This window comes from Acomys minous, assembly GCF_964271855.1.
Source record: "Acomys minous genome assembly, chromosome: 8".
Taxonomy (NCBI): domain Eukaryota; kingdom Metazoa; phylum Chordata; class Mammalia; order Rodentia; family Muridae; genus Acomys; species Acomys minous.
The window spans coordinates 80,613,391-80,639,639 of NC_140489.1; the positions used below are offsets into that span (position 1 = coordinate 80,613,391).

Here is a 26,249-nt window from a genome sequence, read left to right on the forward strand (position 1 = left end):
AGCAAAGCTATACTGTGGAAGAGCAGCACATGGGCTTGTACGCACCATTACTCTCACTTTCAGAAAATGAAATTTGTATGGCCAGTAAGTTCTAGCCAAAAGAAAAAGATGAGGAGTGTTTGCTGGGGGGAGGGGGGCGGGGCGGGGGTATGTGTTCCCTTCTCTTTCCCACTTTCCTTTAAACTGATTTAGATAAAATGACTGGAGGTGGAATGGAGAGGCCATACACCCAGAACTGCAGAGCTTGAATGAGTGTGGATTCTCAGCTACCACTGAGTACCACGAAGGCCTTCAATAGCCTGCTTTATAAGATAGAGAAAATAAGTCCCATCTTGTTTTATTCTGTGCATATGAGCAACGGTAATCATAATTATTGGACCTGTGAAACATAATAATACTTATATGGTAGAGAATTTATATGTATTGTGCTCTGAATGTACATTTTAGAAACACGTTATTTAACACACACACACACACACACACACACACACACACATGCACACACCAGCATTATTATTTTGAGGTTAAGAAACTGAACTTGAGAAATACATTACTTTATAGAAAAAATACAAGATGTGTTGTAATCAAATAGGTGAGATGCATTAAAGAAAAAAGAAACCAGTGGTATATCTGATTTCCAGTTTCTGGGTTTCCTGAGTCACACATTTTATCTTTTGTGTGGGCAGAAAAGTAAATGAGAATAACTAAGGGAAGAAAATAAAACTAAAGAGAGAACAGCTAAGTGAGCTTGCACTTGGACTGACTTACAATGAAACTAGCATCGTAGAAAGTGAAGTATGTGTATTTAAACAGCGTTTAATTTGGCAAAAAAAATTTTTTTATCTGCTTAAAAATTCTCAGAATAGGCTCATTTTAAAGACAAGGGCTTACTTTAAAAGGCGCAAACATGTAGCTCTATTTTTCTTTATTTTGCTATATTCGAATTTTGGAGAGTTAATTGAAATGACTCAAAGGGTCAGGGAAGATTTTAAAAAGAAGCAATAGAGGCTAATCAGGCAACACATCCTTTGCCGTCAGACCATCTGTCCTGACTACCCTGTATCCGGTCTGAAGGATATCACCTAACTTTGATAAGTGCTTCACAATAAATGCTGCCTTTGTCTCAGTAGCCAGGAAATTCACCAAGCAGGCGTGGCAGAGCATCTGTAAGGCAAACCATCACAACCAGGAGGCTAAAAGACAGGGGTAGGGTGGGGGGTAATCTACTGAAAGAAAAAGGACGATGTACCCAACAAAGGGCAGAATTTCTTTTATCCAAAAGAGAACCAGTACAGCTGTGTGACTTTAACAAAAGACATCACGCACGTTTCTCTTGCGGTTGGATTGTAGGAAAAGAAAAAACCACCACCAAGGGAGAGACTGGAGTTTCAGAACAAAATGCGCGGCACCAACTCTGAGTGGCCTAGGGAGAGACTGATGCGTGGGACTTGCCCAAGGAGCGCAGGTGGAGCGCGCGGCCTCAGCCCCACGCCCCAGAATCCCGCTGCCTCCACCGGGAGGCCGCTTGAGAGGCGGCACAGCACCCGCCCTCCGGGTTGCCATGGTTTCCAGGGATCACGTGGGCGCGCGGGCGGGGGCGGGGCGCCGGGCAGGGGGCGGTACAGCGGCGGCGGGAGAGGGAGCGGGAGGAGCAGGAGATGCTGCCAACCCTCCCCGGGCTGCGCTCGCTCTGCCGCTGCCGCCGCACGGAGCAGCCGCGCCGGGGGCCCAGTGCGCCGCGCTCTCAGCCGGTAGCGCCCGGGGCGCTCACTCGGGGGCCGCGCAGCCCAAGGCCGGACCGCGGATAAGGGGCGAGGGCGGCGCCCAGGCGCCCCGGCGTGCACAGGCAGCATGAGCATCGAGATCCCCGCGGGGCTCACGGAGCTGCTGCAAGGCTTCACGGTGGAGGTGCTCAGGCACCAGCCCGCCGACCTGCTGGAGTTCGCGCTGCAGCACTTCACGCGGCTGCAGCAGGAGAACGAGCGCAAGGGCGCCGCGCGCTTCGGCCATGAGGGCAGGACCTGGGGGGACGCGGGCGCAGCCGCCGGGGGCGGCACTCCCAGTAAGGGTGTCAACTTCGCCGAGGAGCCCATGCGCTCCGACTCGGAGAACGGCGAGGAGGAGGAGGCCGCGGAAGCAGGGGCATTCAACGGTGAGGACCGGCCCCCTCGCGCCCTGTGCCCTGGCCTCCGCGTCCGCCTTACTCTCGGACCCTGCCTTGCTCTTGAACCCTGGGTTGAGCTCCCCACCTTCCCCGCGCTCCCCACCTTCTCATTCCGCCCACCACCTCAGCACCCTTTTCAGTTGCTCCCACTCGCCCACCTTCCTACTCCGCTTTCTTGTCATGCCCTCCCTTTCTCTGGAGGTGGAGAAATGAGAGGTTGCGTTCCTGCAGCCCCTCTGCCACCTCTCTTCCCCAGGGCGATTTGGGGTGGGCATCTTGCTGGAAGGTTAACTTTCCTGTGGTTGGAGATGTCTCAGGCTCGGAGAGTACCATTGTGCATGAAGGGCGCTTGGCGTCCTCTTTTCAGCCATAAATTTATTAATGGAGTGTTGGGGAGAAAAGGCGAAACATATAGTAAGAAGAGTGGAATTGGACAAGCTGAGGTAAAACAAATTAAAGATATAATAGCGGTGACATTCTTGGAATACGAATAATTTATTATTTTCCAGTTTTCCAATAACCATGTGGTGGAGATATTTTTGGACCCATAACAAAGGATCATATTTAGCCTGATATCTAGGGGGTCTTTGGAATGAGGAAAAAGGCCAATGGTTTTCTTTCCTTAAAAAATATACAAAGCATATATTGAATGATTTTTATTTTTAGAAAACGTGTATGGGAAAAAATAGAAATAACAACACGGGAAGTTCTAAGAGCATGTTGGTTGTCTTAATGAAAAGCCAGTGAGTAACCAAGGACCTCACCAGGCACTGAAGCTAGAAAGAATGAATGAGAGAGAAAAGGAATTTTCTTAAATAGCTGCTTTTGGCAAGTCCCACCCCTTAGGTTTACCACCCTCTTCCTAACACACCAGATACACATGCAAGTTCTCAGGCACTTCCATTTGCACAATGTGACCAAACCCCATGAAGCTCAAATGCCATGGTGTGTAGATGCACAAGTGTTTTCCTTTGTGGTGTAAGGCAAGCACACATGCAGCTTTTATTTACTTATCCTGCTGGTGATTTGTGTGTCCACAATGCATTTCATACAATGAAAACACGTAAGTGCTGTTTATTTCATTCCCCTTGTGTCCTTTCCTAGGAAGATTTTCATTTTGTTTTTTGTAGAATTAATTACGCGCTACATGGGTTATAAAATTAATGCATTCTTAGCTTATGTACGAGAGACAGAAACCCTGGACGTTAATGCTTTTGAATGTGAAAGGGGAGATCGCTATTTGAAATTTTAATTTGGGACATTGGGGTGCTTTTGGGGATAGGGTAATTATAGTTTTCATTGTTCCCATACCAAATCAAATGCTTGTCCTGGTTGGAAGGAGAACAACGTTTTATATAGAGAGCATAGAAGGGGCAGTGGCATCTAACACTTGTGTGCGCACGCACATGTGCACATACTATGTATCTGTGACGTGATGGGGATGCACATGCAGGCAAGACGTACACAAAGGAAAAGGGGGCTAGTGTCCTACATGGGAGGCAGCAAGGAGACGGGGGACTCGAGGAAGAACCTCTGTGCTCTGTAGAATCTGGTGTTAATAGAGCCAGTTCTACAAGCTGTTTGTCTAATTCTCTCGAAGCACTTTGCACTGATATAATTTCTCCTTGCAAGAGTGTGTGTCCTGCACATTGGAACAAAGAAGTGGGTTTGTGAGCAGTAGGAGTATTTTTATGAAGCTTTGTATTCTTCGAATCATCTTTCCTATACAAACTACTCAAGGTCAGTAGCAAAGAAAACGTCACCCGTCGCACCATCTATTCCCCACCTCTCTCTCCAGGTGTTTCACAACTTTTTGACTCTACCCCAACATCATTATCCAGCAGATGTCTGTGTACATGTGCATAGCCAAAACTTTGCGGTAGTACAGTCTCTATTGGGGCAGTTGGGTTTTTTTTTTCTATTTTCCTATCCAACACTTTCGCTCTGTTAGAAGTAAGTTGTGTTGGGAATCTGTTTAAAAACAATCATTGGCTTACAGAATGATTGACAGACTTTTTTTTTTTTTTTTTTTTTGTGAATGGCCCTTTCAGACTTTGTGGATATTTTATCATCTGGATTTTTTTTTTTTAAAACAGCCTTTTAACCAAGTAGACTCTCTGGAGCTTGAATTTGTACAAGACCATGATTTACTTAAACCAATCAGAAGGGGAATACACACACGCATACACCAAGATAGAACCATTTGCGGAAAATTTGTGGAATTGAACAAAACACCGCAAACCTATTAAGGTTATCTCTGTGTCTTAGAGCTTGGTGAAGAAAACCCGGCAGAGCTTGGGGAGGTCTCTTGGCAAAGTAGAGAAAGAGTGAGTGTTGGATGACAACAGTCCCTGTGGCACAACACAAGGTTGCAGGATCAATGACTATTACATTTCACATGCAGCTTGAAGTTTGATTCAGAAAATAAGATTATCTAGTGCCTTTCTTAGAGAGCTTTTATGACCAGGTAGGTCATAGGTTTTTTTCTTTCTTTTTCTTGCTGCTCCTCCTCCTCCTCCTCCTCCTCCTCCTCCTCCTCCTCCTCCTCTTCTTCTTCTTCTTCTTCTTCTTCTTTTGTTCCTCCTGCTCCTCCTTCATTTTTGTCAGCAAACATCCTCTGTTTTTCCGATACCCACAGTGCTCTGGCCATACTTTGAAAAACATTAGTCAGTGGATCATGATGATCATAATGTGTCTCATTAATGGTTTGAGGAAAGACTGCCATTTGTTGACATTGGTGGTGTGTTAGACCCTGCACCATCCCAGCTCCATTATAGTATCAAGGCTGTCAGTTTTACTCTGTGTCATGGCCAGTGTGCTGCAGAGCCAGAGCTGGCACAGGTAGGCCTGACTTTTCTTCCCTGTAGCCTTGTCTTTCACAATCATCTCTAGCCATTTAACCTGTGCTAGCCCCATTCCGTCAACCCTTCTTGACCCTAAAGAAGCCTTTCTTTAAGGTTTTGGAAATTTAACTTGTTCAAGGTTATATGCAGAACTCAGAGTAGCAGAACCGGGTTGTTTACATCTGTCTGTCTGACCTCTGAGACCCAGGTCATCAGGAAGTTCTTAAATAAAATTTATTCCCTGGGTTGCCTCACAGGTCCCAGGTTTTTTCGAGAATGGTAATGGGTCTATATTGTTGGCTCTTGTCTTCTTATGAATCACTTTTGTGTAAGTGATGATATTATAATCGTTTGAGGTTGAAAGACAAGTTTTTGGCTATGAAACTGGTACTTGTTAGAGATTCTTGTAAAGATCAAGCCTATGACCTTGACCTCCTATAATGTGGTAGTTTAATCAGAAAGCCAGATAGATGCCTGCAGTTCTGAGACTAGTGGTCTGATGGACTGTTGCAGTGATGTGGCCGTAGACGGTGCTAGATCAGTAAAGGTGGCTCTTACTTCCTACTTGCCTTTCCCATGGAGTTGTTCATTTGTTGATTACTCCCCCCCCCCCCCCCATGGGTATCACCTGATCCTGGCTCTCAGGCAACCTTAGGTGGTAGAATGCTAGTAGCTTATGGTGACTCTCTTAGGGAAACTTCCAGAAGCTAGAAAGAAGCTGGAGTGGCGCCTGCTTGGCGTCCGCATTGCCTGCCTCATGCTGACACGGATGTCTCCCATGCAAGGGTTGTCTCCCTAAAGCTGGAACTTACTAATGGCTTTACCGTAGGCAGAATCATTGAGTCACTATTAACTTGGGATAAAATGAGTGGTACTTAAATAATCATCACGGTTGGATCTTGTATTGCTCAGTATTTCTCTAGTGGTTAAAAATAAGTAAATATGGTTCAAATTACCCTGATAACTGACAAGTGGTAAAGAACAAATTACAAAGGGTCACTTGCAGAGCAGACATGTGCGATGAAATTTGAGCGATATATGGAGCTAGTTTTCTGTGTTGCAGGGGAAAAAGAACTGAAATTAAAAATAGATTCACAACCCCCAAAAAATGTGGAGCCTTTATATAGCAAGGATATCATAGATGTATGCATTCCCTCCTCCATGTGTGTGTGTGTTTGTGTGTACGTGTGTTCACTTGCTTCCCAGGTACCGTCCGTGACTTGATCCTCTTTAAATATGTGAAGTCTTTGTTGGAAAACCTTATCTCACTTTGGTGTTTGCAATTTAAAGGGGTATGGAGAACACACAAGATACATTTAGCTCTTTTAAAGTGAATCTCATAGGTAGAATGTCTAATGCACTCTAATTACTCTGCACACCTCTCTTATCCCCCTTTCTTATGTGTCACCCCATATCAGCCTCTTTCCCATGTCTGTCGCTTGTAGCTTTGTTTTATAAGCCATTTCATGTAACCAGAGCCATCTGTGGGAGCGTTGGGTTAGAACTCTCCATTGGAGCCTGATGACATCAGCACAGGGGACACAACTGAAAGCAGCTACACCCCCCTCTCTTTGACTCTCAGTACCATCTAGCTTAGCAGTGAGGGGCAGAGCTCTTTATGTCTTTAAGATCACGTGAAATCGGGAAGTTAGATCCTCTCAGCTGTGTTGAGGGAGTGCTCTGCTGACACCTGTGAGGACTAAGGGGCTTCACTGTAGCTTGCTTTAAAGTGGAAGCCTGACTGGAAAGGGTTAATGGGATTTCCCTTAGCCAGGTGGGAAAAACAGGAGGAAAGGGTAGTGTGCTGGCTTCACAGAGCCTGCAACAATGTTCTCAGCTGGCTCCTCCTACCTGTTGAGTTCACAGTCACTTTCAGGAATCCCTGTGTGGGCTGACTGTGGGCCTGGAACTCCCTGTGTGGATCAGGCTGGCCTTGAGCTCAGCTTGTCTCTGCCTCCCAAGTGCTGGGATTCCAGGCATGCGCACGGTGGGTGGCACACCATGCCAGCTGCCCTACAGCCTTCCCTAAGACCCTCGGGCACCATATGACCCTCAGAACATATGAGACAAAGCAGCCAGTTGTCAGTTCCTGCCCCCTGATGTGTTGCCAACAACACGTGACAAAAGACATTTATTTTTGGCTTTCCCAGTTGTTGTGTACAACTGAAACAAACATTAAAACCTTTGAAAATTATATTAGACATATTTTTAATTTTAGGTGGATGAATGTTTTGCCTACATCTACCTATCTGTGCGCCACATATGTGTCTGGTGCCATCAGAGGGGAGAAGGTATAGGACTCCCTGGAACTGGAGTTACTGATTGTTTCCAGCTACCACGTGGGGGCTGGGAACAGAACCCAGATCCTCTATAAAAGCAGCAAGTGCACTTAACCACTGAACCATCTCTTCAGCCCCCTTAAAAGAGCCTCTTAGTATATTTTGAATTTTTCAAATATATTCAATCAGTTTGAAAGCACCCATAAATGTTATATTTTGGTAGAAACTTTAAATTTGGGCATTTCTGGAGAAGTCCATGCTGATAAGCTCTGAAGGTCCTGACTTGCCGAGGTTGTTGCAAAGCTAAGGGAGTTAATACTTGTGAAGTTCTTAGGGCAGTGTATACAGCAAGTGCTGATGACACATTAAATGACTCAGCTGATAGGAACTCTTGCAGAGTTACAACCTTCTGTCACAAAGTAGCATTATCTTTTTTTTTTTTTTTTTTTTTTTTTGGAAGCTAGTGTGGCCTTATGTTCTGGAAGGCTGAGGTAGGGCATTTGGGGGGGCTTAGCGCCCTTTGGGATTTAATGTGACTCTACTGTTGCACAGTCATAAATGTTGTATCCTTCGGCTTATAATTTGTGGCTAAGAGGTTTTTGTAGTTAATGAGACTGTGTGGTCTTCAGCTGCTAGAGATTTACGTGATAGCTTTAAATCCTGAAATGGATTACATCACTCATGTCAATGGCTAAAATATTGAAGGCATTGTTTTAGCTGTGAGTGTAATCCAGAAGTAGTGTTACAGAAGATTTGCAATGTTCAGAGTAGAGCGGTTGAAAAGCAGGATCCATTTCAGTTACAAGTATTAAGTGGATTGCTTTTAGGGCTTGGAATTGGGACATCAATGGCCTTGACGTACGTAGTCTGCTTTCTTCTGCTATCCACCTTCATCTGTGCTTCTACCGACAGGAGTCACAGGAGGGAAGCACCCAGTGGGGCTGAGAATGAAAAAAAATAAGAGAAATCAGTGGGGCTTGTGAGAAACTGAGGCAGAGCCCTGACGGACAGTGGAGGCTTGATGCGCTTCCTGACCTGTGTGTGCTAAGCTCAAGCTTTCCTCTGCGGCTGCACGCACGGGCTATGTTCAGGTGCTGGAGAGAGGAGTAAATGTTGAATGGTTATTTATTGTTACAAATCTCACTCCATGGATTCCAGTAAATTTCCAGCTGTCAAGATTTTGTTTATAGCTATGTTTAAAAAAAAGTGTGTTTCCTTTTCAGCCTTTCAAATACCATCAGGAGAACACTGAATCTGTCTATTAGGAGTTTATTTATGATCCCGTAAGCAAGTCATTTATCAGCAATAGTAGCATTACAGAAGGGCCCCCAGTAGAGGCTGGGGATTGATGGGGCCTCTCAGTGGGGAGGGGAGCCACTGAGGACAGGTGATTGAAGTAATTGGCTGCAGGGTCCAGAGCTGCAGAAGGAACAGTGGACTTGGAAAGCAGAGGGCTAAGCATGTGCCCTCCCTTCTCAGAGGCTTCCAAAGAACCAACTCCTTTCCCCACACTCCCCTCCCTCTCTCCCTCCCTCTCTTCTTCCTTCTCGCCTTTCTTCCTTTCCTTGGTCTCTTTCTTCCTTTTAAAAAGAGCCATGAGAATTCTGCTACATTTGCCCTGCATCTTTGTGAGAGATGATTCTTACAGCCTGCCTGTGATTCCTTAGGTTAGATGAGGCAGGGGAGGGGCAGACGGGTCCCTACCTCAGTACAGTTGGTGCAGGCTTTGAAGTTTAGCCTTGCTCAGGGTGACCACTAAGCAGACTTTTAATAATGTATATTAAACTCATTCATCTCTGAGCTTTAAATAAATTGGACCGTGCACTAAAAACAAAAACAAAAACAAAAGCAAAACCAAAAAAGTTTAGCCTTGCTCATAAAACTGTCAGGTTGTGTGCTGCTTGTATTAGCTCCTGCATTATGAATCCATTTCATCTTCCTTTAGGGTGCAAGGAACAGTTTAAAAGCCTGAACTAAAGAAAAGCAGTGTATGTTGTTTTTCATTTCTAGGGCTTGTTTGCCCTGACTGCTTTTCATTGCAGTGAAGCTGCTTAAGAGGCAGGGGGGAAGTCAGAGTGCAGGGATGTTGCTGAATTTGGTCATGTTCTAGTCTTTTGCCGTCCCTACTGTCTGCTTGTCATCATAAAACCCCACAGGAAAACCTCACTGTGATGTGATCATTAAATTTTTTTGAGAGAGCCAATTTTGTGTGTTAGAAATTAAAAATGACTTAGACGGTTTCATTATATAATTTGGAAAAATAACTGAAACTAAAGAGTTCAGGTCAGGGTTGAAATGAAAGCAAAGCAATTTTTAAATATCAGCTATAAACACAGTTGGTGAGGCAGCATTTATGAATGTTCCGGCAGTAGGTTCTACCATGTGTAGCTTAATATGTTTGGAAACTTTACAAAATATCATTCCAGCTGCTGCTGTTTAAAAATGTTTCTTCATTTAAAAAAAAAGACAAAAGATCAAAATATAAACACACATTCCACATGAAAGTGAAGCCAAGAATTATGCCGTGTACAGTTATTCCTGTGTGTGTTTGGCTTGGGGCTGACACTGTTTAGTTTATGTCAGCTGTTCCAAGACAGAGCAGTTCATGGGAGTGATGGCGAGGGATTTTTCTTTCAGGGGGGAAAAAAGCTTTCATTTAATTAAATACTAGCAGACCCTGAAAGCATCTTTTCAAAGGATCAAGTTAATCTAAAATATGACTCAATCACGTCACCCCCACTGTTTTAGAGGGCTAATGTTAAGTGGTGTCTTTTTACTTATTACTAATGATTCTCCATACTTGGGGTTCCTTACATCCACTTGCTAAACAAGGACTTTTAGAGACTAGTTGCTTCATCTTCCCCAGAGTAGTGGAGTCAGGATCTGAGGCTGATGGCTGAGGCGCTAGGCCAGCTCCTGTTAGGCGGTGCCTGTCATCCATTCTCAGCGCTCACTGAACTCACTGAAGTAACAGAGTTGAGAGAACGTATCAAGAAGTGAGCTACCTGCTCCTGCCCCTGAGAACACACAGCCCGGCCCCGCGCTGACCGCTCCCCTTTTCACTGCTTCCACCCAGATTAGTCCTTCATGTGCTTCAGAAGCCCAGTAAAATATTTAGGAAATATGATATTTAAAAATACATAGGAATACTCTGTCTATTTCACAGAACTCACTGTTACATTACCTTAACTAGCAAACTGTCAACTGTGTTCTAGTGTATAGTCCCAATATGTATTTATACATTTTATAATACATTTTATATGTGTACCAATATATTAACTTCTTGGTGCACCACAGTCTGTGATCTGGAGAGGAGGAAGCCTTTGCAGATGTGCCCTCACTTCTCCCTGTGCCACCAAGGACTGCTTTCTGTCCTGCTTCACGGTGCGGAAGCTTCACCATGAGGACCACAGCTGCAAGGGATACAGCTGGGGACTCTGTTAGCCCAGGGTAGGTAGTGCTGATTCACTCTGGTGTCTGTGTTTAAGCATCCAGACCACAAAGGACCCACAGAGAGCCATGGTGCCAGCCGTGCGTGCACTACCACAGAAGTGTGGTGGACTATAGCGGAAGGTTCTGCCTTATACTAAAGACACAATTCACTGTACCTAAAAATCGTCTCTTGAAAATCTGTATTCCTGTGTGTACCTTGAACTTTGACCTTCATGGGAAAGAAAAGAGAATAGTGTTACAGGTGTTTAATGAAGGATCACTAAATTGTAAGAACGCCAGTCAATAGTGGAAGAAAGAGGAAACTTTCAAATACATGCAGTTTCTTAGAAGGTCTCAGAAATAATAGCCTGTCCTGAGTCTGCTTCCCTCTCTATATCCTGAGCCTCTTTCCCTCCTCATGGGTTTCAGCCTGCTTCTTTCTCCATGTCTTTGATCCTGTTTCTCTCTATATATCCTGAGCCTGCTTCTCTTTCCGTGTGTTTGAGCCTGTTTCTCTCTTCATACCCTGAGCCTGTTTCCTTCGCCACATCCTGAGTCTGCTTCCCTTTCCATGTCTTTGAGCAAAATCAGATGTCACTTCCTGTTTCATTGTTGATGCTGATAGTGTCACCTGTCCTTAATCACAGGGAGCTTTGCCAACAGCAGGAGGGGCAGGCAAACAGTTTTTTCCTTTGTGTATTGCACTTTGCTAGTTGTAGGTGGTCAAATTATTTTTCAATTAAAAGTCAGCTGAATATTAAATACTTAATAGGAGAAATATATGTGAATGCAAAGGGAGAGAAACACTCTGATACATGTAAATAATATCTAAGGATAGTCTGCAAATACTTACATCAAAAACGTTTAGAGATCATTTCCTGAAATATAAAATCCTTAGTCTGTCTTCAGTTCAGTCTCATAGATTTAGATTTCATTATATTAAAAACAAGGCTGTTTTAACTTTGAACCTGACCCTTGATTTCTCTGCAAAATGCAGAGAGCACAAGCGCCTGTCATGTCTTGTCTGTAAAGATTTCACATTCAGGGTGACAATTGAGGGAGCATTTTGTTCCCATCTTAACCCCTCAAACAAAAGAACAGTAAGAATAGCATGATTTAAAGCATTGTTTTTTATACTACCCTTTGCTTTGAGAAACAGGCTAAATTATTAGAATAAATAAGTTTGTGTTTATAAATCCCAAGCTTATGTTTTAACAGAAGCTTTAACAAGCCATTTAGAAACAACGCAGGACAGAGTGGATAGGAAGAGTTAAAATGTGTCTTTATTTAAACATGACAGGTGCTCATTGTAAAGACAGGAGTGCATATAAATTATAAATAAAATTAATATAAATAGACATTAATTGGGCAAGTCTTTGTGCCACATTGACGCCTTGTTGCCCTTTCTTTCTATTGTGGTATTTATAAAAGTAAGCTCCTTGAGGGATAGGTTTATACCTTTGCAGGTCAACATTACAAGGTCGGTTTATTACTAGAATTCATAATTCTATACTTAGTCAACTATAATTCGCTAATATCTTAATATGGCTTAAAAGGAGGTGGAGGGTCCTTCTGGGTCTTAGCTTATAGACCTAGTTGTATACAGGTGTTTGATATTTAGATTTTTGGCCGTGGGCCTAGCCTTTAATGGTTTGACCCATCTTTCTAGTTAACAACAGGTTACACTAGGAAATGTTAGGATTTTTTCAGTTCTTACTAATTTTACAGTAGTTGCTTTATAGAACTTTAGCAAAAACTCATTTGTAAAAAGAGTATTTTATGAAGAGACAATACGGGCTGACCTGTTGGTTCTTAGGCCAGAACACAGTGAGAGGTTTTTACTTGCAAGAAAGAAGTAGAACAGAAAATTAAGTTTTATTTTTCTCTTCTTTTTAAATTAAATGCACTAAGGGAAGTTAAAATATTAAATAGCATTCACAATGCTCTTATCATTTATCATTGGCACAGCTCTTATCATTTTGGTACCTTTAGGCTTTTTGCTGTTTTAAGGGAATACTGCGTGCAGAGCATTCAGTGTCTCCTGTGCGCTGTTTGCACTATCTTAGTCATGTAGGTATATTGTCTTAGTTAGACAGAGCACTATTGTAAAACATCCCAAGTTTATACGAACTGTGCACTTAGCAAAGTTTCTTTACATAAATTATCTCACTTCAGCATGTTTTTAGAACAGTATTTGAGAGGTCACATTAATTCATGTAGCTGTAGTCTGTTTAAACTGCTATGTAGTGTATTGTGCACATACACACTTAGCAGTTCTCTGGTAAATGTGGGCAATCAATTTCTTGGTGTGTGTGTCTGTGTGTGCATGCGTATGCACACATGGATGTGTGTGTGTGTGTGTACGTGCGCGCGCGCGAGTGCACGTGTACATGCTTATTAGGTGAGTGTGGCAGCTTTTAAAGGTGGTTTCTAGTGTGATCAGGAGACCCCTCCAGACTCTTTTCCCTTTCAGAGAATGATAGGATACAACTATCATAATAAAAATAAGATTTTTTTCTTTTTTCTTTTATACTCTTAAAATACAATGAAGTTCTCCTGAGGACATGCAATGTCTCGATATTGCAGTAGATTAAATATGGAATCTATCCTCTCACACCAATTTTGGAAACGTAATGTAAAATCATTCTAATGTTTACTAAAATTTGCTTCTGGGTGGAGAGGTAGCTCAGGCGCTCAAGACGAGGCTCACAAAATACATGAACATTTCCTTCTTTTGGAGAATACAAACCTTAAAGTATGTTATTTATAACTTTTTTATCACTAGCTTTAATATATAAAACATTTATCAGTTTTAACCTCCAGTACAATAAGTATTGATGGATATAATCCATATAAGTAGAATTTCAAGAGTCTAAAGAAGCTTTGAGTCTAAAAGAAGTAAAGATGTTTTTGAGGACTGTTACCCCGGGGTCTCAGCCTGAGCGTGAGAAGGTGGGTGTGAGGCCCAGCGTTGCCGGCACCTCTCATGGCTGTGATGGCTCTGCAGAAGCACGCGCAGGGTGTGCTCATCTGCTGCGCATCGCGTGGGCTGTGCTCAGCCACTGTGTGCATTCCTGCTTCCTTACATTCAAGCTGGTGTTAGGTAGTGTCAGGTTTTAACAAACTGACAGTTGCCTGGATCTTCTGTGGGAATTCACAGTGAAATGTTGCTTTGCTTTGTCACAAATAATGTTGAGTATGTTTTTATGTTCATTGACTCTGTAGTTGGTCTTCTCTGAAAAAGCTTTTGTTCCTCTTGCCTGTGTTCCTGTTTGCTCAATGATTCCACTGGTGATATGTGTTTGAAAAACCTTCTCTTAGCCTTGGGCATGCCTTTTCAGCTTTTCATCATAACTTTTCTCTTAAGTTTTTTATTGTTTTTGTTTTGGTATTTGTGGTATTATGGGATGAACATCTATTTTTTAAATTTTAACATACTTAACACGGATGCTTTATATTTTACTTAATATTTATGTGCCTTTTTAAAGGAAACTATTTTCACCTATATTAAAAAGACAGGCTCTCAGCTCCCCCCCTCACCCCTCTCTTCTCTCTTCTTATCTCTTACCCCCCCCTCTCTCTCTGGGGTTCCCCCCTCCCTCTTCCTTTTCTCCCCATGCTCATGTAATAAATTTCTCCATATAATAAAAAAAAAAGACAGTGTCTTTTTTTGTAACTTTATTTAAACTTTTCTTTGTACTTAAAGCTTCAGTCAGTCCATCAATGATTTTGCCTATCATATGAAACAGATAATATTTCTTTTACACTTTGTGAGTGTGTACACATGTATGCATGTGTGGAAGCACACGTGCCGAGGCCAGTGCTCAACACGTGGGGATGCCCTCTCTCCTTCCACCACTGGAGTTCCAGGGATCCAACCAAGTTGCCAGACTTGGTAGCAGGTGCTCTGACACACTGAACCATCTTGCCAGCTTGAGAATATAATCTTTTAAAAAAATATTTAATTTTAATTTATGTCCGTTGGTATGGGAGCATCAGATCTTGGAGTTACAGACAGTTGTGAGCTGCCATTGGGTGTTGGGAATTGAACCTGGGTCCTTTGGAAGAGCAGGCAGTGCTCTTAACCACTGAGCCATCTCTCCAATTTTTAACATGTGTAATTTTGGGTTCATTTTCACCACTATTTTTATTGCTTTTGTTTTGAGACAGGGCCTCCCTATGTTGTCTAAGCTAGTTTTGAACTTCCAGGCTTAAGCCATCCTCCTGCCTCAGCCTTCAAAATAGGTAAGACTACAAGTGTGCATGCGGCATCACTGGGCTTTCCCACTAGTTGTTATATTTAAGTTTCCATGAGTGCACAATGACAGCTAAAGTCTCTATTCCATTTTATTGACTTAGCTCTCTTTTCATCAATACCTGTCTTTCATAATTAATAGGACTTTATAATGGTCTTGTATGATATGGTAACTCCCATCTTTTGTCTTTCAAAATTGCTTAATTAGTTAAAGGTTTTTATTTTAAAGGAATTTTAGAACAAACTCCCATGTTGTAGAAATCGTTAGTGAGTGTTGTATTGGAGTTGCATTGGATTATAAATTCGGAGAGAACAGATGTTTTAATTATATTAAATTATCTACCCATGAACATAGTATCTCTCCTTTTATTCTGTCATTCTTTCAGATTCTTCAATTTTATTTTGCCACCTTTTTCATAAAGGTGTTTTCTATGTTTTATTAGTTCCATTCTTAAATCTCTTGTCACTTTTGTTATAATATCTGGAATTTTTTATATTATGCATCCCATGTTGCTGTTTTCTATTACATATTCTAATCAAATATAGAAACTTGGAGCATATTCACAAAGAACTCCTAAGAGTGGCTGGCCAGCACGTGGAATAGAGCTTAGTGTTTTCAGGTATTAGGGAAGTGAAAATTGGCATTGCAGCATAGTTTACATTACTTACATGTAATGTGCATTACTTACCTACCAGAAGGGGGTAAATAAGACAGTTCCCCCTGCTGGCTGTGATGTGGGACAGTGCGAACCTGTCTGTGTGTGCTGTAAGAGCATAACAAAGTAGGCAGGAGAACTGCTTGCTCGTTACGTCACCTGTGGCGACCCAACAGCCCCTAGTACAGACATTTCTTCAAGAGGTACAAAAGTATAGGTTTATAAATATTTCTGTGAGCGTATTTACTGAAGCTGTGTTTGAACTGGAAACAACTCAGTGTCTATGAACGTGAAAATAGAGAAGAAATAAATGAGGATGCACTCATCCAGAGAGATACTACTAAGCAATAGGGAAAACGTGAGCTGTGGATGCTGCCAGCAGCAAGAACAAACCCCACGTTTATGTGAACTTCCCAGACAGGTTGTGCAAAAAATTATAATAGAAGTTCCCATGGGATACTGGGGACTGACAGGCGTAGGAACTGTCCGGTGATGAAAAGCTTAAATCTGCACTGAGGTGTTGTGCTCATGGCTCAGGACGTTTGTCAACGTTCATTGAATGGGACATGCCATCGAGTGTTAATTTTGCCTCAACTAAAGGAAAACAGAAACATGCATGGTGTTGGAATCCTGTTTTCTGGTCTTTAATTGAGAAATGCCATTACTGTGATGGTTCTTAGGTGAAATCTTTCATTTTTTCGTCTTGTAGACCAAAACCCAGGTTCCGTTCTCATAGTAGTGGGGGATAGATGAGAATGCTTTTTGTCATTTGAGGGAAACAAAGCCAGAGGCTTGTGAGCTTTTGCTACTTTTAAGTATACTGAGTGTTTCCAACCAGAACTGTAATGTGGAAGTTTCACCAACTTAACACTTTGTAATAATTGCCTTCATTTGTCTGAATAACCTTAAGGAGTTAGGAGAACCTCCTGTCAACTTTTCATCAGCATAGTTCACTTAGGCTTGTTGTTTCTAGTGTGTGTGCATATAAGTGCTGGGGATTAGAAACCAAGCAGACAGGGAAGACCCCAGCCCTGTGCAGCCAGTGTGTGAAGAAGTGGGCAATGCCAAATACCAGAGATCTTTAGACAGCTGTGTGCTCTCGAGGACGTGAGATGGTATGGTATGATGGAGCAATGAAAGCGGCCACCGTACATGACGTGTTCCAGAAAGGCTTCCTTGGGTTCAAGCTGGAATGGCAGGGACATCTTCATTCTTTAAAGACCCAGGAACTCAACTGTGGGTGTGTTCTAGGCGAGCTTATTAGCAGGAGGCCATTGTCACGACCCTTGTGCAGTTATTCGTTTCAAAGCTTTTTATGTTTTTCAAAGTGGCCTTTGTGGTGACCTTATGTATGTGTGACACTTTGAACTCTGAACTTCTGGAATTGCTAGTTTGGTCTGGATTATTCACCCTGCCCGATGGAATGGGTCTCTGCACCTGCCCTTGGCCGTTATCCCCACCTTGCCGTGCCTGCTGCATCCAAGCTTTGTAAGAGAACTTAATGCGTGGAGAAGCAGAGGTTGAATTTCTGTAGTTTGGACAGTGTCCCTTTCCCAAGTAAGAAGGTATTCGAAATCTGGAGAGAGTTTAGAAAGCTTCTTTCTTGGCCTTTGTTTCTTCTTTGCCTCTGTGTGGTTTTATAAGGTTAGTCATGTTGGGACTCCCCTAACCTAAACTGTGTTTCCCTTTCCCTGTGTAAGACAGCACTGTCGCCAGTGTCCTCATGAATTACCAAAGAAGAATCATGTTCACTCATAAGCAAAAATGTGCTTTCTGGTTAGTTTGTTGCTTTCTGTAGTGATAGTTTAAGATATTAGTTATATTTGGAGGCATTTGGCTTAATAAATAGAACAAAATTGTATGTCTTTTTAGTGATCATTCAAGTTGGAACTTTTGTTGCTGTTGTTGTTTTGTTTTGTTTTCAGACAGGGTTTCTCTGTGTAGCCTTAGCTGTCCGGAACTCGCTTTGTAGACCGGGCTGACCTCGAACTCACAGTGATCTGCCTGCCTCTGCCTCCCTGTGCTGGGATTAAAGGCGTGCGCCACCGCGCTAACAGCTGAAGCGTCCATATCCCATTTCACCCTGTCCTACTTTCAGCCCTGTCTATGTGAGTAGGTTGGATGGACGCCTGCTCTGTATCCTTCCTGCTGTACCAGCACAAAACAAAACAAAACAAAACAAAACAAATAAAACCCACTGGCCCTCAAATGCCCACCTCTCATACAGCCCACCTGGGCTAAGGTACTTTGAGCTGTGTGGTTTATAGCCATGTCTGTTAGGACAAGCACTTAGAGTTTGAAGACACTCCAGTTCTGAGTCTGCCCTAGTGTTCCCCTCTAGAAGCCAGTGCCTGGTGTTTCTGAAGTACAGGGAAAAGGCTTGTGGGACTGTAGTGAGTATCTTCAAGTATTTGAAGGAATTTATAGAGACCCACAAACTTTTCATAGAATCATAAAAAATAAATGCTATTTTCAGGACCAAGAGTTGAACGCATACATAGTATATGTGTTGTGTGCTAATTGGTGAAATATTTCCATTCTGTTGTCGTTTACTTGCTTGGTTGCTGTTGAACTTTTAAAAATTCAATTATTTCTTTGTTCAAGGGTGAACCTTATTTTATTTAAGTTTTGAGACGTAGGCATAAATTAAATTAATTTATTATGAACTGAATATTCTGTCAAAAATAATTAGCTTATGCTTTCCTTCTACTATTTCCCCAGTCTTACTTAGGCAGCCAACATATAAAAAGTGTTCATTTCTATAAAAAAGCAACTAATATGAGGACAGAGATGCTGATTATTTTGTGGAATCTAAAAGGGTTGGATATATTTTACTTCAGGATATTTGAACACTTTGTTGCAAAAGACTCAATTATCTAATGTGGCTCTAGTGCAGATGCCGTGGCTTTTTGTTTGCTTGCTTGCATGCGTGCATCTATGCTCGAGTGTGTGTGTGTGCGCACTTGTGAACTTACACACATGTATGTGTGTGGCCACAGATCACCCCAGATCATATTTGTTTATCTTGGAATGTCTCTTGCAGCAACATGCTTAGAACTGAAAACAGTGTCCATGCATTTTGAAGACAGCTCTCATTGCTTCCTGCTTTTAACTGGTTGGTTTTATTCTGTGAGCCATCTTGCTTTTCAGCCTTCCCAGAATTCCTCTCTCGCTTATTTTTCTCCTAAGTTTGTTAAGTCCTGAAAGCAATCGTATGTGGAAATGTGAGTAGATACTGTTCAGCAGAGACTGTTAGAGCTCCGGTACCTGTGTCCACCCATGTGGCCCCGAGTTAGGCAGAAGCAGAGAGGCTTGCTCTCTGTGCTTGTCAGCTTCTTGATGCATCCTGCGGGTGTTCACTCAGCCAGGGTAGCCTCGGGTACAAAGAGTAAAACAGCACTTTCTGTGGACAGAGGAGGAGCGTAGGCAGCTGTGGCAGACTGTTCTCCCTGTTGGGAATGGAGACACGTGTTTGGTTTGCCTCAGGTGTGGGGCTTTTTCTCCTAAGGATACTCCAGGGTGGAAGAGAACCTCAGTCAGTTACGCTTCTGGTCTCCTGGGGGCACAAGAACTAAAGTTATGCAAGCATAGCGATGCCCGTAGTGGCACACAGAGCTCTCAGCGCTCCTCTGGGTTGGCATTTGGGAGAAAGCACATGTACAGATAGTCTTCTGTTTTCCTTGGGGACTCCCTGAGGACTTAGGTCATGTCCTTCCCAAATGTAAGGAGTTTCATATATTTTTAAATCATACTTGCTTCATAGGCATACAGTGTGCTTCCTGTTTTTCTTTCGGTATTTTCTGATGTCTGAGTAGTTTATCTCCTTTCTCTTCTCCCTCCCTCTCTGTATTCTATGACGATGTGTATGTGTGAGACACACATATAAATACATTCACAGAATATTGATTGAACAAGAAAAATCTAAAAATGGAAACCAAGACTGAGAAAACTCAATTTGTTACATTTTAGACATCATTTGTTAATTTTGTATATGGTGTGTGTGTGCGTGTGTGTGCGCGCATGTGTGTGTGTGTGTGTGTGTGTGTATGTGCATGTGTGTATACGTGTGTGTACGTGTACTGAGCCCAGAGAATGGGTGTCCTCCAGTTCTCTCTGCCATGTTCTCTTGAGGCAGGGTCTTTACTGAGCCCAGAGCTAGGCTTGTGGATGGCAAGCTCCAGTAAACTTCTTGTCTCTGGTCCCTGAAGTACTGTGTTGGGGATTTGAACCAAGGTCCTCAAGCTTGTGCTGCAGCAGGTGTTCTTACACTTTGAGCCATCTCTTTAGCCCCACGTTTATTTTCTTTTGAGGCTTTGTATACTTTAAAAATGGTGGTATTAGTTCACGACATGTATTAGCCCCTTGCAGTTGATAAGAACTTATAGTTCACAAGCACTCTCAAAAGATGTGGATAGGTACTGTGTGAACTTGTTTTTGCCCCCTCAGTCACAGTCATAGGGGAGGGGAATAAGGGGAAATGGGAGGATACAAGGGATGGGATAACAATTGAGATGTAATATGAATAAATTAATTTAAAAAAGATGTGATCTTTATTACATAAAATCTCCCGAAAGAAGAGCGGTATTTCCTACTCAGGGTTTGTAAGTCAAAGTTAAATGTTTCATCAGGCTTCATGGAAGGGGTTCAGTGGGCAGCAGTGGGGCCAGAGGCTCCTTTTCTGTGGGCGTTCCCACCCCTCGCTGCGGTGGTGTGTGTGCTGCCACTCTTGCTCTCCGCCTGCTCCTTCTGACGTGGCTCCTGAGACAGAACGCGTAGCTCCTTGCTCAGCTAGATGCATGCTTACTTCCAGGCTTCTTCCCCATGTCACTGGCTAGAGGAAAACTCTAGAAAAAGTTGGTGTCTTAACTTACTACACGTATATACGGGAAGTATTTGTGTTTCTTTTTGTCTCTCAGAGATGCTGTGGGGAGGACATGGATATGAGCGGTTGGAATTTTGCTGATTGTGGAACTCTGTATGTGTGCCGTGACTTGTGCATCGCTCATCTTGTTGGCTGTCTGTTCCTAGGCCCCATTTAATGTCGAGCAGTGAGAATCATCCTTGTGTGGCATACATGCTCACAGTTTGGGAATAGACACAGTATCTGGAAAGACTGTCAAGGGCATACAAAGGAACGTAGCTTGTGTTTCAGTTGGTATGTGCATTAGCATGTGAGAAAGAACATACAACATGGTTAGATTCTTCCACACATGTGGGACTCTTAAGAACATGAATACTGTGGGTGGAGTCTGGCCAAACAGCTTGTTCTGGTCGCACACATACCACAAATGGCATGGCGGCAATGGATGGTTTCCTAAAAAACAAGTAAGTGTAAAATTCCAGACAAAACGAAGTGAAACAAAAGAAAGAAAGAAAGAAAGGAAGAAAGAAAGAAAGAAAATTTAATCCTTTGATTCATACAGCAGAGGAATGTAAAGAACTATATATTGTTATTGTGCATGGTGTGTGTGTGTGTGTGCGTGTGTGTGTGTGTGTGTGTGTGTGTGTGTGTGCATGTGTGTGTGTGTGTGTGTGTGTGTGTGTGTGTGTGTGTGTGTGTTGTCATGGTATACATGTGGAAATCGGGATGACTCTATGACACTGACTCTCTCCTACCTTTACATGGTTCTGGGGATGGAACCCAGATCTCCAGGTCTGTGTGACAAGTTCTTTTACCCTCTGAGTCATATTGACAGCCTACTACTGGGGAAATGTCGTCACATAATTAAAACTGTATGAAGTAGTCATAGGTATATCTAAAACACTGTTAGGATCTAGGCTCAGGTAATTACAAATAGACTGCTGGAAATTTGAGTGTCCAACAGGTTATTTAAAAGTCATATAGAGGCTAGCCAGACGGTTTATTTGTGAAGGAGCTTACCATGGAAGTGTGAGGACCCAAGTCTGAATCCCCGAAAACCACATAGAAGCACCTGAGTAGGAGCGGCTCTGGAACCTCAGCGCTCCAGTGTGCAAGTGCGAAGGAGACAGGAGAACTCAGTGATACCAGAAGTCACATAGAACACAAGCTCTGGCCTGCAGGCCTTTCCTTCTTGTGCACACGCGCTCTGGAGGTTGACTCTCGGGGTTGGGCTCTGAATCAGTGTGACAGCTGAGACAGTGCCCGCAGATTGAGAAAGCAGATGCTGGGGTTTAGGAGTGTGGTGGGGCCTGTGCATAGCCTGTTCAGGACCCTTGGCTTTGATCCCTCCCCGCGAAGGAAGAGATGTTCTGGATGGCAGGACCACTGCGAGCGGTCCTCCTTAGAGAACAGAGCGGGAGCATAAGGTCTGTGAGAACACACCACACCGGAGGCCACAGTGGCTTTGTCTTCTGAAGAGGCTGGTGGGGTGGGGCGCCGAGGCTGTGACAGGTGACAGGCCCTTCACCTTCACCTGCCCCTGCTCCCTCCTCTGTATTCCTGTGGTTGCATTCATCCGTGCCATGTAAGTCATTGTTCTTGTCAGCCTTGGAGGGAGGCTCTGTTAAAACTGCCTTCTTAAGGATATCGTAAAAACCATGGTGTGTGTGTGTGTGTGTGTGTGTGTGTGTACAATTTACCTAGGTAAAGTGTTTGTGTAAGTAATTTGTATCTGCTGAATCACTGGGGTAGATATAATATAAGTAAGAGTTGTGTATCTTGGACAGTTTGGAGGATATAATTTTGCTACCATATACTAGTTGATTGATTGACTGATTGATTGAGACAAGGTCTTGCTATGCAGCCCTGGGTGACCTGAAACTCCCCTTGTAGACTAGATTGGCTTTGAATTCAGAGATCTGCCTGCCTCTGCCTCCTCGGTGCTGAGATTAAAGACGTGCATCACCACTCCCAGCTTACATATTGTTTTAGTAGGTGGATTTTTGAGTTATTTTACAAAGTTAACACTCTATGATAGAGAAGGTTGGCATGGGAAAAAGCATTGACCTTTTACTGTGCAATTTTAGAACTCAGTACTTCCTTTCCGTTCCTTTCCTTTCCTTTCCTTTCCTTTTTTCCTTTCCTTTCCTTTCCTTTTTTCCTTCCCTTTCCTTTCTAGGACAGTATTTTTAGGTTTGCGTTCACTTTGTTGTAGGCCATGCGTGTGATTTACTACAAGTTCATCACTCTTTAAAAACTTTACTGTAACATTTCCTTATCAAAAACACAAAGACAGTGAGTGATGCTCAAAGCCCGGAGTACCTGCCCCACAAACCCTTTCCCCTAATGCTTGTTCCTGCGCCAGCATATTCTTCCTGAAACCACAGTGCTGAGAAGAGCGTGGCTTCTCTGTCACCACAGCATAAACATGATTCATAATTGCTGCTTTAAAAGCCTTAACATGTTAACACGCACCACAGTAGATCATGATTCTCTGAATGTACATGCTGGCCTTTCTTACGTAAAGTGAATCACTCATTTACTCACCTCTCTTAAGAAAGGGAAATTTAAAAAGAACACAAACCCAGACCTGAGTGGGACGAGGGTGTGGTCAGACGAAGGAGCTCAGCACACACCCATCTGCTGTAGCTGCAGCTTTCCCTGTGCACACTTGTGTGTGGTGGGCATCCTGCAGGTTGTTCAGCCTAGGACTGGCAAGGGGACTGTCCACAGATAGTCTCAGTTTGTCTGTCCCCTGTAGTAATGGCTGCTGCTTAAAAGATCTGTTCAGATGATGATGCCTTTCGCTTCTCTAGTTGCACTTCTTCAGGACTCAGCTCAAAAGTAGATGCTGAAAGCACAGAACTTAGCCAGCACTTGGTGTCGTTGCCGCATTGTTTTCTGGGAGCATTTATAGACTTACTCTGTTCCAGTTAGACAGAATCCACATACAAACAAAAGGTTTTTTTTTCATTTATTTATTTGTTATGTATACAGTGCTCTGCCTGCATGACAGAAGAGGGCATTAGATCACCTTATAGGTGGTTGTGAGCCACCATGTGGTTGCTGGGAATTGAACTCAGGACCTCTGGAAGAGCAGGCGGTGCTCTTAACCTCTGAGCCATCTCTCCAGCCCAAAAGGTTTTTATTTAAAGTCTTTAGGGGAAATTAATTCGACAGGTGAAATATTGATTTTATGTTACATTTCTTTGGGGATTTTTATTTCCTTTATTGGTATTAAAGCTTTATTCCTGAGCATTTACTTATACATAGTTTATGTTTCTTCTTGTATTATTTATACATTCCAATTTATATTGAAATTATGGAATTGCTTAACTGACTTGAGTCATCTTTGGTTTGGGGAAAATAAGATTTAAAAATCTAATCGTGTTATTCTGTTTTTTTCTTTTAGCTCCCGTTATAAACAGGTTCACAAGGCGTGCCTCGGGTAAGTCTGACCATCATATGGATTTCACTTATTAATGGTGACATTTTAAATTTGATGGTTTTATTGGGCAGAAATGTACAAATAGTAATTAATAGGGAGTAATAACTTATTTGTTCATCTTTTTTTCTAATAAGAACCCAAATGTGATATAATCATATATTAGGAATTAACTGAAAATTAAGCCATGAGTGGCTAAGTGTAAGCCCCACTGTGACCAAGACTGATGTAGACTTCATCTCAGTCTGCACATTTCTTCTCACTCTTAGCAAAATGGCTACTTGGATGACTTTCCCATTTACCATTGACAGTTTAGAAGCAATGATTTAACTGATGTGCAAAAGAGACCTAGAAACACTGAGGAGGGTGCACTTTTAACTATTATATAGGAGCACTTTAGAGTGGGAACAAGTCATTTGACACTTTCAATTACTGTTTAAAATATTCTCTGGCACCCTGATGCATGGCCGGGGGAGAACCATGTACCAGGTGCTTAAGTGAGGTTCAGTATGGGCCCCATGACCACCCGTGGGGAAGAAGGGGTTACACTTAAAGGTGTTTCTATCCACACTAGTTTCAGTAAAGGGAATTGGGGTGTGGAAACGGGTCAGTGATTTTCTGGAAAGGTCACCTCATGGAATATCTTCTCTGAAGGGAGGATTCATGAAGTGTTCCACATTTGCTTTGAGAGAGTTGCTCTTCCTCTTATGTATAAGTAGAATCATTTTACTTAAAAAAATAGAAGGTAAATATTTCACTGGTGAAGATCTTGGGAGTCAGATATTAGTTCTTTATTTCCATAAAATTGCCTAATTTCAACTGTGTTATAATACTCACAAATCAGGCTTAAGCCTGATTTTTATTTTTAATTTGCCATCAGTTAGTGGGCTAATTTACTCTCGTACATGGTGCAGGCGTGAGGGAGCTGCGGTGCGTTGGGATGGGGGCTGCCGTTCTCAGCAATACCTATTTTCAACAGTGAAAGCAAAATGCAAGTTCTCATGCCCTCTGTGGAGTAGGGTTGTGTTATGTCTGCAGGGTGCTGAACCTGATCCAGAGCGGAGCTTGACTGGAAGCCTGGCTTTCAGAAATGGTAGCTAGCAGGAGGAGGCAGTTGGGATCGGCACTGTGTGCCTTGCCTCGATGGCGTGATGTTCATCTGTAGAAGCAGCTGTGGGTCTTGGAATCCTCTCCCTTCTTGCCCCGGGCTTTATGAAGTGAAACATTTATTTATGAGTAAGCTCCATTAGTTTTGTTGTGAGAGGTATCCTTCAATAATTGATGGCTCAGCTCGGTATATAGATTTAGTTTTCAGACACCATCATTTTACCTCTCCTCCCCTACATGTGTACTCACGGTATCTCATTAGGACCTGGCTGGAAATGTAGAGTTGATGGAATGCTAGCAAAGAGATAACGTTAAAACATGTTCATTTCCAGTCTGATAGACACTTGGAAATGCCAGTGAAGTCAATAGGAAAAAGTCCTTATAAAATAATAATAAGCCTCAAAGGGGTAAAATTGTCATACTGTATGCTGAAGACCGTTATGAGAATGAATCTTACTGTTGCAAGTACAAGAGATATTTTACAGAGCACCCTGGTCAGTCTGTTACTGGGCGTTGGCTATACAATTTTAATTGGTCAAGAGAATTTATATATCATAGGGAAAATGTTATATGGATGAATAAGGATATATTTAATCATCTATATGTCTGTCTTTATTTACTTTCTTGTAATTCTTAAGAAAGTTTGTCGCTAGGTCCTTGGCAGGGGCAGTCTGAGATACTCTGGGAGGGCTCTTCTACAGCTGTTAGTTTAATGGCAGTTTAGTGGAGGAGCCGTCCTCCACCTCCCCATAAAATAACATTTCTTGAAAATGAAAAATAGATTGCCTGTTAAAAATATAGAAAATTGTGTGTAATTACTGAACTTGCTTAAGAAGTCGTTTTTGGTGAAGTTTAATTTCAGTAATATTTTCCTTTTAGCATTAAACTGTAAAACTTTAAGAAGTAGAATCTGTAGGGAAGAAAATCAGATAAAATCATGCAGAAGACTTTGAGTTCATTTCTCTTAAAATAATAGTTCAAAAAGAAACATCGTATTAGTTGGAGAATAGGATAGAAATGGGTACTTCATCGCTGCTAGCTAAATGAAAATGGCAAGATATAATGTTTTTCATAGTCTACAGTCCTTAGATCTTTGAGTTTGGAGCTTTTAGTGTTTATATTATAGCTATTAAAAATAGCTTTCAGATCTGAATAACTTGAGTAAAACATTCCTCCTTTTAGACTTTGTTGCTGTGTTTCATGAGGA

At 42.5% G+C, this 26,249-nt stretch overlaps 1 protein-coding gene across 2 annotated transcripts in view; it reads left to right on the top strand.

Annotated features, from left to right (window-relative positions):
- Positions 1–1,627: 1,627 nt before the first annotated feature.
- Positions 1,628–26,249, top strand: part of PRKAR2B (protein kinase cAMP-dependent type II regulatory subunit beta) — a 97,511-nt gene continuing 72,889 nt past the window's right edge. For both annotated transcript variants that reach the window (XM_084791850.1, XM_084791851.1), the window contains exons 1-2: positions 1,628–2,152; positions 23,903–23,938. In XM_084791850.1, coding sequence (XP_084647976.1) covers positions 1,852–2,152; positions 23,903–23,938 — 337 coding nt within the window. In that variant the 5' untranslated portion in view covers positions 1,628–1,851. The remainder of the gene's footprint in view (positions 2,153–23,902; positions 23,939–26,249) is intronic.